Here is a 15252-nt window from a genome sequence, read left to right as displayed (position 1 = left end):
CTTTCTTTATCAAACCTATTGTGATCCTTCTAAACCAGAGAGAAAAAAACATTGATCAAGGATCAATTTCCCTTTTCCACTGAAGTCGATTTAAGATTGGGAATGAAGCTGGGTCAAAGGCAGCTACAAGGAAAAGCACCTCTTGCAATTGATGAACGAGTATACTGGCTGATTTATGTGACCCAGTTTGAGGTTTGCAGACGCACAGGGCATACATTTCTCTATGTTTCACTCTGTGGTCTCTTTTCTTTAGATTCATAGTCCAAATAAAAGAAAATGTTGGCTTTCTGAAGCTTTAAATGTCGTTTTAGGTGGAAACATACCGGCGGCTTGAAAACCTTGAGGTGCATTATTGATACTTTCCCCTGCAGCAACGGTGCAGAGGCTCCCTATTGATTTGCCTAATGTGGCAAAACTGCTCCACTCTCCTGCTTGCTTACATAACTGCTGTCTGTGTCAGCGCCTGCTCTGGAGCTCTGCAGCATTAAAGAACTGTTCATTTATTCCCTCTCCATTCCTGTCGCACATGTTAAGAGACAGTTGTTGCATCGGACACAGTGATTATCATTTTTTACTGCGGAGTGTTTATAATGAACCTTCTGTCCCTCAATGCAGGCCTTATCTTTGACTAAGGTTTTCAGTACTTTAAAGCAACTTTATTAAACACTGCACAATGCAGCGCTACTTCACCTGATAGCTGTGCTGAGTGAATACAAATTCAGCATTGCTCGTCAAGTTCACAGTTGCTGTGAATTCGCAGTAATTGTAAATTTGATGTGTTCTCCAGTGGCGGAGTCTGCCTGTTTATGCTTTGCTGTAATGATAAAATAAGTAATAAACTGTTGCTCGGTTTTATTCCTTACTCTCTAAAGATTTTCTTTTGACTGGAGCTTGTCATTTTCTTTTTTTAGTTAAGGATGTGACATTTAGACTCTTGTTTCAGCTTACAGTACCAGTGAAATAAGCTGTTAGACAGGTGAACACATCAGGGGTTTTTTTCAAGAGCTTATAAGGTTTTATTAAGACCCACGGGATGTCAGAGACCACCACATATGCTGGGTAAAATATAAGTAAAATATATAAAATGTACTTTTTAATAGCCTTGACATTGAACTTCTTTGGTCTTCTTTAGTTAGGTGCTTGATTTTTCATTGACACTGTTTTGTGATTTGTGTTAGGATTTCCTTATCTCACGTGGCAAGGCAATGCACGATATTGGGTTCACAAGAACGAGACGAGACAATATTTTAACACTGTTTTTAAGAAATCTTCAATGTCAAAATATATGACTGGGAAAATAGTCTTTTATTTGACTGAAAGTCACAAAATGCAAATTGATACAGGTGCATTTTGAAATGTTTTAACTAAAGGCTGGCCCTCACTAGAGTTGTCAAAAGTACCGACTTCGGTACCTAGTCGGTACTGACATTTTAAAAATGTGACACTTTGAGTGCTTTTGAGCGGATTCGTAAACACCTCTAATTGGCCATTGTGTTGACGGGCTCATCGGATATGTCTGTGATATGACTTGAAAAAAGTAATATGATTACGTAACTCGCGTTACTTGTAATGTGTTACAAAGCTGATCAAGATAATTGGGACTTTACCTAGGATTGTCGGAAGAGGATGATTGTTGATATTTTGATGATTAATCGAGTAATCGGATAATCTGACTCCGTTATGATTTTGTAAATGGTTTTATTATATTGTGCAGCCTTAAAAAAAAAAAAAAAAAAAAAAAAGGCTAATAATGCAGTTCATGGATTCTCGTCCGTGGAATGCGGCACTTCCGGTATTTTGCCAGTTATAATTGCAGTTAAGGATTTTTTTTTTTTTTTTCGTCATGCTGACGTCGCGAGACAGCTTTTCACTTTGACGAGAGATAATGTCATGTTTTAATATCGTAAGATCTCATCATACCCCTAGTTGTTGTTATTTCATGCATAGGAGATGCACTGAAATGCACCAAAAGAATGCACTGAAATTTCGGCTGCCAAAAATTATTGACCGAAAATGGCATTTTCGGTTTTTGGCCAAAAGAGAAAAAAATGAACAAAAACATATGCCAGTAGCCCTACTGTGTTGTAACATGGTGTGGTATAGCCGTGCTGAGTAATGCTGGTAAAATGGCGCTACCCTCTCGTTCACTGATCCGCTCCCCGCTATGCTCTTCTCACATGCTCTGATAATAATGGCTTTGTAGGACTAAACATTATTTGGATAATTGGTCAAAAAAATGAATCTGTTAAAAATGATTCTGTTGCATAGAACTGAATAAAGAATAATACTGATATTTATATTGATATATTTTCTGTCCAATTTTAGTGTTACTTTCAATGCAGGTATGGTTATTTTATTTTATTGGCTTATTTTTTTTTAAATTCAGTATCATCATCATGAAATCATTGAATTTATAAAATCATTGAAGTATTATTATAATAAAATTTATACAAAAAAAGCTCATTTAAAATAATAAATAATTTTTAAAAAGCATTTTCGGTTTTGGCCAAGTGCATCCAAAATTTTCGGTTTCGGCCCAGAATTTTCATTTCGGTGCATCCCTAGTAGTTGTTGTTGTAGTTATTGTTATTAAACTAGGAAAATACAACATTGGGGCAATTATTACAACACTAATTATTGTAATATTAATAATAATCCTTCTGTCATTGCTTGTCATTATTGTTTGTATAGTATTGTATAAAGACACAAATATTTGGAATCAGGCAACTTCAAAAAGTGGACCTACAGAGCTTTCTTTTCACATGTTATAAATAATCCACTCTGTTGACATAAAGCTGAACCCATGGCAGTGTCATTTCGTGTCATTGTCCACCTGAGATGTTCAGGTTGCCTGCCACTGTGGCTGGAATATAAGTAAAATTGTACTACGGGGCTGTTGAATGCTTGAATCTGATTGGTTGATCAACGTTCTAAGGTGTGCAATTATTTTCAGGGAAACACACGGCTAAAATAGTTCTAGGCAGGTCTTGACCGCATTACAGTTCCATATCGCTTCGCCAAATGATTTCAGTTATTTCAAAAGGTCCTTACAGCCTACAACCGCAAAAGAACCAAAACCCACAACAACACAGACCAAGCAAATAAATAGTAAACTATAGGATGAAAACGACAAATTAGTGTCACGGGTTTTGTGTGCTCTGACGAATTAATCAGTAAAATGACTCACCAGCGAGGTAATAACTGTGCGATTCTTGAGGTAGATAAACTTATAGTTTCGTTTCGCTATTAGTAGAGACAGTGCTGCCGTGAGAGGCACAGACACTCAGGTAGTGTTAGGCTAATTCACATGCTCTCTCTCTCTCTCGCGTGTGTTAATAACTGTGTCAGCGGTATTATTCTGCTATCAAGGCTCAAGCCTCCGTTACTAGTTCTGAAATTACGTTTTGGAATTAGCAACAGAGGCTTGGGATGAGATGCGTAAGAAATTAGTCCCACGCACAAGAGTGTTTTAAGGACAAAAACCTGACAAATACACCATCGAAACGTGTCTTGAGGTGTGCTAACCGTAGTATAAGCAGAATAATCGACTCCTGGCCATTAAATTCTTAGAAAATAATGCACATCCGCTTCACATTGTGGCCGCATTACCACCTCGGGTGCGCATTATTTTCAATGAATTCAATGGCCCGTCGTCAATTATTCCTTACTTTCCTGCCACTTTGCAAAACATAATGCATTGGCTGGTGGCAGGTTTGAATTTCATACCTGCAAAATCTGCAAAACTGTAAATGTTTCAAGGACAAAGGTCAGAAGTTAAATAATAGCCCCTTTTTGCCAAGTTACCTCCTTTGTTTGTTTGATTGTTTGTTTGTTTTGTCTGAATATTAACGCCACAGCACTTTGATGTTGAATTTTCAACAAACGGAGCTGCTGTTTTTCGGCAAAGCCACTGCATTAACTGCTGCTTTGAAGTTGCAAACATTCCAAACACAGCATGAAAGAGACTAAACACCAAACATTACATTAAAAGACTGCGATTACATATGCATGTCCCTCTGATGTCACTGCAGAGCACAGGAATGTTGACCAAATAATTATTTTGTGTTTGTTTGCTTTGTCTAATTTATGACTTAAAGTTGGCATTAAAGGAAGTTGCGATAGACATACGTCACAACAGGGAAGAAAAGACTGAGTGAAACGGCTTCTGGAATGAGAAAAATGTAGGGCAGGATTTGATTTTGTCCTTCGGGAAGTTATTGGAGCATAGGAAGTTGGGCGTTGCAAACTAAATGGTGGCAGATCTGAATGCCAGTTTGAAGTCAGTTGTGGAGGAAATATAGCCAACCCTCTGCTGAGACTCACGTCATGAAGAGAACAGATGCCGAGATAAACATTTTTGATTAAAGATTCCGAGGGCATATGATTTTTTTTTTTTTTTTTTTTTAAATAACAATGTGTGTGGATAAATCATTCATAATAAGCACTGCAACTTTCGGTAAAAAAAAATAAAAAAATAAAAAATGGTCAATTTTGATTTCATGTCAACTTTTAAGATGCTGCCTATGTAGGCAGTGTGGCAGGTGACTAGGTTTTGATTTTATCCAAAACAATTTTATTTAAGCATATTTATCTTATTTAAACTGCTTTTAGTGCAACAGTCAGAATATATTTATGGGGGAAAAAAGTATAGTAGTCACTTCATGTTGTAGGAAGTCATTGTATTTTAGCCAGACAGGGGAAAGTTGCTGGAGCTGCTGTGCAAATGAAAATTTATATGACCTGGATTTCCATCAGCTGAAAGCACATTGCAATGCATTTACCCTGTAGACAGCTTCATTCACACCCTGTCAGAGGAAAAGAGTCTTGATCGCTCTGACCTCTGGGGATTTCACAAACAACTCCGATCCCTCATCTGCTTGCTTAACACTGGACTGTGCTTTACGCACATGCAGTGGACATCTGCTTGAGGTTTAGCTGTGTAGGTAAAGGTAAAGATGATTCTGTCTGGTCTCTTTAGGCTTTCTGCTTGGATCAGCCTGGAAAAATGCTTCTCTTTTCGCACACTCTCAATGTCACAAATCAGGGATGTATAGCATTTATGTCTCCCCAAACTGTTATGGCTCCCCCTTTGAGGAGTTTCCGGCAGCGCAAGTTTGGAATTTAATGTGAAACCCAAATATCTGGATGGAGCAATAGCTCATCATCTGGATACAGGAAAAACCCAGTCTTCCTTCTCCCCAAGAAAATACATATTTGGCAAGGAATTAACAGCATTCAGTTTGTTGCCAGGTCAGTTCAAAGGAAGTTTCGTAGAAATGATGTATTGTTCCGATGGTGTGAACTTGCAGGCTTGAGCGCTGAAGGCCAAAGCAAGGTCACAGGCCAAAGTTTGGAGATTAGAGACTTGAAAAGAGACATGAAGTACTGTAGACATTGTTTAGCTTGAGTAAACAAGCCAGTTGTGCCTCTGTGTCAGATTGCATTAGCATGACATCAGTGGGAGGGTTTGAATAAGTCAGAATCCTGCAGCAGTATTCTAATGGCCTTCAAGAGCAGAAGGAAACATCAAAGCTCTTATGTAGTCTGTTTGGTTTGGTTGTATTGTTCAGTTTCTTTCTTTTCAGATTTGACAGTTTAATCCCATTTTACCTTTGCACTTTTCTTTTTTTGTAGAAATAGGTAATTATAAGATATAATTATAAATTATTTTATTGTAATTTAAGAAGTTATTATATTATTACTTATTATAATATAAAAGTGTGATTATTTTTTCTTTTTGCTTGTCCAAATTTCATGAATAGTTGACATTTTATGTACTAACTCTCCCCCTGCCTCTTTCTCTTGTCTAGGAATGACGGACATTGCTGCAGTGTCTCCACATTCATATAGGTCTGATTGAGCGGAGCGGTGAGCTACGAACAGAATGATCCAGCAGGGTGACTAAGAGGAGGAAGAAGGGGAGAGAGGATGGGTGTGAATGCCTCCAGCTACCCTCACTCGTGCTCCCCTCGATTCGGGGGTAACCCACAGACCCAGCAGACCTTCATAGGTAAACTCCCATATGAATGCTGTTACAGAGATATTTGTTCTTTATAGTTTAGCAACTACTGTGATCGATGACAATATAAAAGGTCTGACAGCCTGAGCACTATTACATCTTTTTTTGGCTTTCCGATTGCATATATCAGCAGGATACAAGACCTAAATTCTTTGAATCACATTGCAATATGATGATGATTTTTTTTTTTCTTTTTTTTTCAATTGCAAGAAAAGGAAATCTCTCTCAAAGATGAAAGTTTTTCTCTGACTAGAATATAAAATAGTCCTGCATTGTTTTTGTTAAAACAAAACAATGATAATGTTTAGAGACAGTTCAGCAGCACATAGAAATAGAATCTCATTAAATTATTGACTTCACCAGTCTTCATATTCTTTTACTGTAACATCTTGTCTGTATTCATTTAAAAAGCTTGGAAATTGTAGCACAACTGTCAGCAGTTGCTTTGTGTGTTTTGTTTTGTTTTGTTTTTTTTTTTTTGTTTTTTTTGTTTGTTTGTTTTTGTTTTTTTTCCCCTTTCAGTATCCCACAGAGTCTGGCTTTAACGGCATATTCTGGTATGAATATTTTCATGTCTTTGCTGTTTGTGAGATCAGTAAAGTAATGGTGCTTTCAAAATGCTAAGCCATGCATGACAGTGGGCCTACAATGAGAAATGGAACATTGGATTGAGACATAAAGTGTCGTCAGGGAGATATTAGCCATGCTGGGGAGGACATTAGATGACTTCATAGTTTCCTTTTTTGGCAGGTGAAAATTTAGAGATTTAGAGGGGGGGAAGTTAAAAGTACACATTAAGTGGTTTGGGGATGCATACTTTCCTTTTTGAAATTTGGAATGCTCCAAGTAGTGATCTAGAGCATGCACTGTTTAACAAATTAAACTTTTTGAATTTCTGTTTAATTTTCAAAATTTTTTCAACAAATATCACATAAATTTCTCCATACAGTGAATTTACGCCTAATTGATGTCTGTTATAGAGATGCAATTCTTTGAACCAGAGTTAAATTTAATTGTGTAATTTTTGTACTTTCATTGCATTCAGTTTCCTCCATTAGTCCAATGTTATTAAAAGTCAAGTGCATTTCAGAATTGTTCTGAAGCACTTGCAAAAAGTGAAGCCCTGTGGTGTTGCATTTATTTGAAATTAGGGGTGTCGCGATATCCCGGTATTGACGATAACCGTGATATTCAAAACATGAAAAATCGATATCGTGTTAATTAAGGGTGTGACAATATATCGTGATAAACTAAATATTTAAAATGAATAATATACATTTTAATATGACATGTAAATAATCCAGCGCCAGTACCTGGTTGACATCCCAAAGTACAATAGGTGGCGGTATTTCACCTTAACGCTGCCATCTAACATAAAACAGAAGAAGATGCAGCGCACGCAGCTGCTGCTACCGTGCAAAATCATGTCGTCTGATAAGACAGGAGATTCTCTACACAGCAGAGCATGTGAGCGAAAAAGTTTTTAGTTTCATATTTATCTTTAAATATTATGTTTGTTTTTTTTTTCAAATTTCATCTATGTTGATTATGAAAAGTGAACAGCATGAGTAAGATAGGATAGCTACATCATAAGATGCGCAATATATCGGGAGACATGGAGTGGGTCAGACATGATTTTGACCACTTCATTAAGTTTTGTTTTGTAGAAAGCCTTTCGTTAAAGTGATTTTCATTTTGTATAAATTGTGTCTTAATTTTAATCAATGTTTTATCAACCAATTGCCTGGATTTAATACATAAGAAGCAAATATAGCAGACAATATAATGGAGGCGCCGGCGCGATGCACATGAACTGGAAATAGGAATAGGAAAGAAATAGGCTCTCTCTGATTATGTAATCCATATGAAATGTACATTTAAAATGCAGATAGAGACGTTTTGAATGATTTAACATGAAGAGAATTAACACACCATTTTGACAGTATATGGTTTGTCTGTGTTCAAGCCATCTTGGTTATTTTCGTAAGGATAATGTATATTTATAGCTAATGCTATGCTAATCTACATAGCCTTTATCACTGTATATACTATAAAATAGCCTAATGTAATTTCTGCCTCTAGATAAAATCACATAGCATGGTCTTTAAAATTGTTTTGGATAAAATCTTTTCCGTTCTTCGGGATACATTCAGGCAGTGTTTTTTACTCCAGCTTGAACTCAGATAAACTAAATGCTTTTCTTCCTTCATAAAAATTTGCTAAAGACAGAGAATGCAAAAAGTTAACATTATTGTGCCTTGTGTGTATCGGTTGTTTGTTTATCAGTATCTGATTACCCTTAAGTGTAGTTGTTGTATGCAATGGTGTGATTCGTTGGCTTAAAGGTTTCTATAGATATTGCAATATATCGATATCGTGAATTCTTTTGGCCACGATAACCGTGGTGTGAAAAATCTGATATCGTGACAGCCCTATTTGAAATAAACTTTCATTGTAACATTGGCAGACCTCACAATGCACATTTTCCTGCTGACAACTTTTAAGGCCTCCATACTCTTAACACGGCGTGTTCTCTTCTATCACCAGGCGCCTCCTATGCACCACAGGGTTATGGCGGCGAGTCCAAGCTCTACAGCCTAGAACATGGCCCTGAAAAACCTCAGGACAAGAAGAAAAAGAGCTCTGGTTTGGCCACCCTCAAGAGGAGGTTCATTAAGCGACGCAAGTCCAGTCGGTCGGCCGATCATGCACGGCAGATGCGCGAGCTCCTCTCAGGGTGGGATGTGCGTGACGTCAATGCCCTGGTGGAGGAGTATGAGGGCACGGCAGCGCTCAAAGAGCTCAGTCTGCAGGCGGGCCTGGCCCGGCCCGAGGCGCGCACCCTGCAACGTGATTTAGCCACCCTTTATCAGCACAAGTACTGCACCGACGTGGACCTGATCTTCCAGGATTCCTGCTTCCCAGCACACCGTGCCGTTCTGGCTGCCCGCTGCCCGTTCTTCAAAACCCTGCTTTCGTCGTCACCGGGTTATGGGGCTGAGGTGTTGTTGGACGTTGGGACAGCAGGCATGGATGCGCCTATGTTCTCCTCATTGCTGCATTACCTCTACACGGGTGAGCTGGGCTCGGAGGACGCAAGGTTGCAGAATGTGGATGTGCTGGTGAGACTGAGCGAAGAGTTCGGTACGCCCAACTCCTTAGAAGCCGACATGCGAAACCTCTGTGAGCACATGCCATATTTTGACTCGCTGCTGAGCTTCTCCTCGGACTCTGAGCTGGTGGAGGCCTTCGGAGCAGGTGGACCTGCTCCTAGCGGCATGGGAAGTGGAAACGCAGGGGTGAGCCACAGCTTGCCTGAAGAGGAGCTAAGGGCCCACAAGTCAGTGCTCTCGGCACGCTCACCTTTCTTCCGCAACCTTCTGCAACGACGCATCCGCTCGGGTGAGGAGATCACTGAGCGCACTCTGCAAACCCCCACCCGTATTATCCTCGATGAATCCATCATTCCCAAGAAGTACGCCCGAGTGGTCTTGCACTGCATGTACACAGATGCGGTTGACCTTTCGCTGGTGCTCCGCGGGAGCCCTTCTGAAGGCAGTCTTGGTGAAGTTCAGGCGCTGGTGGCTGGGAGAGGATGCATGAGCCGGGCCGAAGAAGCCATGGAGCTCTACCACATTGCCCTCTTCTTGGAGTTCAGCATGCTTGCTCAGGGTAAGTCTTAGCCTCTTTTTTTTATCCATTATTTCTAGTCTTTCTCTTTCGTTTCCACTCATTGCTCCACACTCCCCAAGCTTTGTTTACTGCTTGATTAATTCACAAGCTGTCAAGGGAAGACCTGGGAAACAGGGTGGGTTTGCTGTAGTTTATTCGCCTCATGTTGGGATTACTATTTGTGAGAGACTCCCATATGTGCCCAACAACAAAGCACTGCAACCTCTGCTCTCCTCTTAATACCCTCATCCAATTCTGCCTATGTTAATGTTATTTAGGGAAACAGGGTTTCTAAGGAATGTAGAATTAGTCCTTTTGTTAGGAGTGTATAGTTAATGACCAAAGTGACACACATCTGCTTCAGGGTTGACTTTTCAGAAGAAGCCCTATATTAAACACTATTTACTTGTGTTATTATGGCAGGAGGCAAAAGAATAGGTCAGCCAGTAGTAGAATGGTTTGCGTTTTAGATTCAAATTTCTCATTTCCTATTGTCAATGTTTGCTGCAGGGTTCAGCTATTGATTTATGTTTAATGTCCCGAGTCTGTAGTTTCTAAAAATGTCTTTTGATTAAGCCAGTTCTTATTGGTTGGGCTGTGCTCATTGGTTGGGCTCTGTGGCTAAAGCATTATATCTTGATATTTTGTATGCCTTTTGATGACATTTGATATGTCTCTCTATTACATGGTTAAAAGTTTATGTACACACACTTAAGTACATTCAATATGTTTTATGCCAGAGGTTAAAAATGGAAAAACTGGATTTTTACAGCCTAATTTTTCACTAAATAAACCATAATATGAAGAATGCTATCTCCTTTTCATTAATCATAACGTAACACTATATGCACCAGTAACAATATACTACTGTTCAAAAGTTTGGGGTCAGTAAAAATGAGTGAACTCAAAAAAACAAACAAAAAAAACCTAAATTTTTTCAGCAAGGGCACATAAAGACAAATAGAAAACTGTTATTTTAAATTATAATAATACTTAACAATATAACAGTTTTTTTTTTGTTTTTTTTTTGTTTTTTGGATCAGATAGCCTTGGTGAGCATTAGAGACTTCTTTCAAAAACATAAATTCATACTAACCCCAGACCTTTGAACGGTAGTGTATGCACCAGTATAACCAATATTCATATTAATATGCACATTAATACATGAAAAATGCCACTCCAGAACCATTTTTAAACATTTGAGTGATTTGATTTGAGTTTTGTGATTTATTCGATTAAGTCTATTTGCCTTTTGGGCCATTTTTGATATGTGAAGTTTAAATCAGAAACATTCCCTTCCCTTAACACTCCCAAACTTTCAATATCACAGTATCACAAATCCACTCAAATTACATGGTCTTTGGGTAACTTAATGATCAAATAAAAAGGCATTAAAATCATTGCAATATTCACTGTTACTTGAATTTTATTTCACCATCAAATTCTACTGGTGATAATATTAACATTAGCCATACTCACTGGAGGAAGAAATAACTTCATTTAGTGGTATCTAAAGTAGTTTCTCAAAGTAATTTACATCTAATTTATCTCTGCAGCCTTGCCAAAACCTGCCGGTGTATCAGTTCCCAAAAAAGGGCTTTTTGTCAGCAGCAAATTCGCAGCCTGTCTCTCTCCTCCCCCCCATGTTGTACATTTGCTGGCTTGTACACCTCTTGCTTGTGTACTTTGTATCATCAGCCCTTATTGTGAATTTGCCAGTTTATCTCTATTTACAGCACAAACTGATGGGCTTCAGCTGTGCAAAGATATGTTTTTCAGAGAGCCACCCATCCTTCCAGTTACTTCATCTGAATAAGACTATCAAACCCTGCGCTCTACAGCACAGGTCTGCAGCGTCGGTGTCAGCTGATCCTTATGACCTGTTGGTCAGCTGTGGCTTGTAACAGATAGCGATCCGATTCAGTACTGTCAGCATAGCCTGATGATGAGCTCAGGAAGGCTTGTTTTCTTCCAGAACATGCTGCACCACTTGCTACGTCAACTCTACTTTTTTTTCCCAGCGACATGAAACATATGGCAATTAAATACAAATTGCTTGTGCAACCCTGACTTTGATTTGACTTAATTTTTTACAAACTTATCTGATTATTGTCAGAGATTTTCAACACAAAAATTTATGAGGCCACATTACTGATGTTATTGTATTTTCTCCTTTTTTGTTTTGTAAGGACAAGTCAGTCCTCGGTCATTCAAAGAAAGCCCAAGATGGAGTACTCGGCAATGAACACAAGCAATCATTGAGGTCGTTTCAGTGCATGTGTGTTGATAGCCTCCGGTGGGAGACAAAGGTGGCGATGACCTCTAGGAAATGGAGGCACAGCAGTCATTTAACACCCAGTCAGCAGTCGGCCAGTGGATGGTACATGGCAAAGATAATTAATGTGCTGACCAGGCAGACGCACGTTGATAAAAAGCCACCCATTGGTCTGTAACCGACTCTGCAGAGAAAATCACTCTTGTTCACACTAACTGCAGGAAATCAGCTCATGCAGCTGTGGATCCTGTTAACCTCTTTGTTAAACCTAAGCTGTCGACATATGGTGGGGATGCACAGATGCCAATAACTGGTATCTGTTGGAGAAAACTTTCCTAAATGTTTTGTCCTTTCTCGCTTTGTTTGATTCGTGTGATTTAATTGCTGTGAATTGGTTTGTTTGCCTGTTTAATGAGGAAAATAGACACTTTAACAGAAAAACGACTGACAGACTTTCCTTTGAGAATAAGGAAGCATAAGAGAAGAGTGCACAATATGCTCACTTGTGTTGGCCTCTGAAGTGTGCAATCGGCTGCCGTATGTTTACCCAGCTTGCATGTGTCGATCAAATAAAGGAGCGCAATCATTTTCATCACAACAAAGAACAAAAATCATGTGATTGCCCTTGTTCATTGCTCTCGAAATTGACGTCAAGAGAAAATGTCAACGGATAGCGGCAGTGAAAGTAACAAAGTCTTGCCCAATGTACAGTTGACCTAAAGTTATGTTTGCTAAACTAATTAAGACAGCTCATATCATTTATCTTTGGAATCTCCAAAGTCGGCCTTTCTGTAACAAAACATCGAAAGCTCAGCCGAACAGCTGATCATAGCTGTACAGGGCGGGTTTTTATTTTTCACGTCAAAAACATTCCTCGTTGCGGAGAATGCAGTTCATGGTTGCATAACAATGACAGACGCCACGGGAGCGCAAGCGCTTTGGAAACGAGGAGAAAGCGACGTGGCCGGGCTTTCCACGCGTTTTTGATGAAGCCGTTTTTTTTTTTTTTTTTTTTTTTAAAAAAAAAGAGGTAGAGGCCCCGCCCTCCAGTCTTCAGTGTCACATGATCGTTCAGAAATCATTCTAATACTCTTGAACAGATTTGATGTTCAAGAAACATTATTATTATTATTATTATTATTATTATTATTATTATTATTTTCATTGTTGAAAACAGTAATATTTTTGTGGAAACACTAATACTTTTTTTTAGGATTCTTGGGTGAATAGAAAATTGAAAAGAACGGCATTTATTTGAAATCAAATTCTTTTGTAACAAATGGTTTATGCTGCCACGTTTGATCAATTTAATGCATCCTTGCTGGATAAAAGTATTAATTTCTTTTTGAAAAAAAAATTGTACTGACCTTGAATATTTATATTGTGCTTTTGACTTTTTTGTTTTATTGTGCTTTATGGTGCTTCAAAAATGATATTGTATGCGCTCCAAAAGATAACCAGTCCGTTCTCAGGTGCGTAAATCAAGAAAAGTTTGATCAACCAAAAAACCAAAGTTGTCTGCACACTGAAAGACAGACCAAGGCAAGGGCCTATCACAAAAATGACATTAATTAAACATCTACAAGGTGAAAAAGGCTTTATGGTGCTTTCCATTTGAACTGACTTCAGGGTGAGTAATTAATTTTTTTAAACAGAATTTTAATTGAACAGAATATTTTAGGTAAACGATTCCTGTAATGCAACATTCATTTATGGTAAGTTGGAAAAAATGGGTCACTCAGAAATTGCCATGGTTGTGGTGTCACAAGCATGTGCAGATTAACATATTAGGCCCACATTTACCTTATTCAGTAACTTGGCACTTGGCCCAACCTAATGAATGACATTGGCTAACCTCAGAGTACGTTCGCAATCATAACCAAGATCATTTACATATAGAAGTCTTAAAGTGCATTAGCAAATTAAACAGCCTGTTTAAATCTAGGGGTCAGAGAGAGGGTAGTAATTGCTCCTGTAAAATTAAATGATGGCTTTTTGGTGCAGGAAACCTAGCTAACTTTTAGAAGTGGACCTCAGGGTGAAAAATTAGCATCTAATCAGTAACTTACAGGATAGAAAGTAGTGGTACGGGTATCCGACTTTAGCACATGAGACCATTCTAAGAAACAGTGTGATTGAAATAGACTTTAAGATTTGGTGAGGGTTTGTGCCGTGAATGAACTGATAGGCCGAGTGACAGGGCTGAGCGTGACACTGCACCTGTGACGATAACATTCACTGACAGCGTGGCTTGCCATAGGTCTGTTCTGTAGTGCAAATGAAATGCTGCATCGATGGGCCTAGAGGGTGGGAGCTACAGAGAGCTGTGCACATTTCTTCCACTTCTCAGCACCTTTAAAAATGCATTGCTTCTCATTTGAGAAAGAGACATCTGGGGATATGGGGAAGAGAGAAATTATTCACAAACTGAAAACCTTTTGTGTGTTCCAGTATGTGTTCATTTGTATTTTTCATTCTTTGTTCCGCTTGCAGTTTTGTGTCACTGTTCATTAAGTTGAACGGTATAAAAAGGATGCTTTGATATTTCATCATTATCCAACAATGAAAATTAGGCAGCAGGAGCATTTCAAAAATCCATAAAGCAAGGTCTTTGTGACCTTGTTTTTTTCTTTTTAAAGCTTTTCAGACACTCAATTCATACTCTAATCGAATCAAACCATCTAAACTTTTTTTTTTTTTTTTTCTTTTCCTTTTTGGTCTGGTACCAGAGTATAAGTGGTGATCGCATATTGTGATTATCTGCTAATGAGCTAAAAGAGGACATATCAACTGTTTAAGGTTGTTGTGCATTCTGATAATCTTGCATACTTTATATGCAGAAATCAGATTTATTAGATTTAAAGGCATTTCATTTCTTGGGATGCACTGATATTAAATTCTGGATACCTATAAGCTCATCATTTTTTTTTTTTTTTTTTTTTTTTTTTTTTCCCCCTTGGGATAGCTATTAAATAAAATTCTGAAAATAAACCAATCAAAAATGCTACAATGAAATTTAGGTATCACAACATTATAATGTACAGCATGAAAATGGATATTATTTTGAGATTTGCTAAAAAGTTACATTTAACAACGTTATGAAATTTGTAGAATTTTTATAGAACAACTTTAAGTGAGGGTTAGATGATGACAAGGGTAATCAAAATGTAAAAAATAGACCAAATGAGCATGTACGATTTAATAAACAATATTGACTAATACAGATAAATGAAATAAATCTTCACATTTTGTTCTGATTTAAGGCCAGGGAATAACAACAATCTTG

The 15252-nt window shown here is 38.2% G+C and overlaps 1 protein-coding gene across 5 annotated transcripts in view; it reads left to right on the top strand.

Moving 5' to 3' along the window:
- Positions 1–15252, top strand: part of btbd7 (BTB (POZ) domain containing 7) — a 57551-nt gene that overhangs the window by 17966 nt on the left and 24333 nt on the right. For 3 of the 5 annotated variants that reach the window (XR_007926719.1, XM_051873901.1, XM_051873900.1), the window contains exons 2-3: positions 5811–6010; positions 8567–9691. Coding sequence is in view for 4 of the 5 variants with exons in the window: in XM_051873901.1 (XP_051729861.1) it covers positions 5929–6010; positions 8567–9691 (1207 nt within the window). In the remaining variant the exon portion in view is untranslated. Of the gene's footprint in view, positions 1–5810; positions 6011–6541; positions 6577–8566; positions 9692–11880; positions 12967–15252 lie in introns of those variants that run through there. The other 2 variants (XM_051873903.1, XM_051873902.1) reach the window with 2 other exon arrangements.

This window comes from Ctenopharyngodon idella, chromosome 20, assembly GCF_019924925.1.
Source record: "Ctenopharyngodon idella isolate HZGC_01 chromosome 20, HZGC01, whole genome shotgun sequence".
NCBI lineage: Eukaryota > Metazoa > Chordata > Actinopteri > Cypriniformes > Xenocyprididae > Ctenopharyngodon > Ctenopharyngodon idella.
Note: the sequence above shows the minus strand (reverse complement) of the source record. Positions and strands in the feature narration are given on the sequence as shown.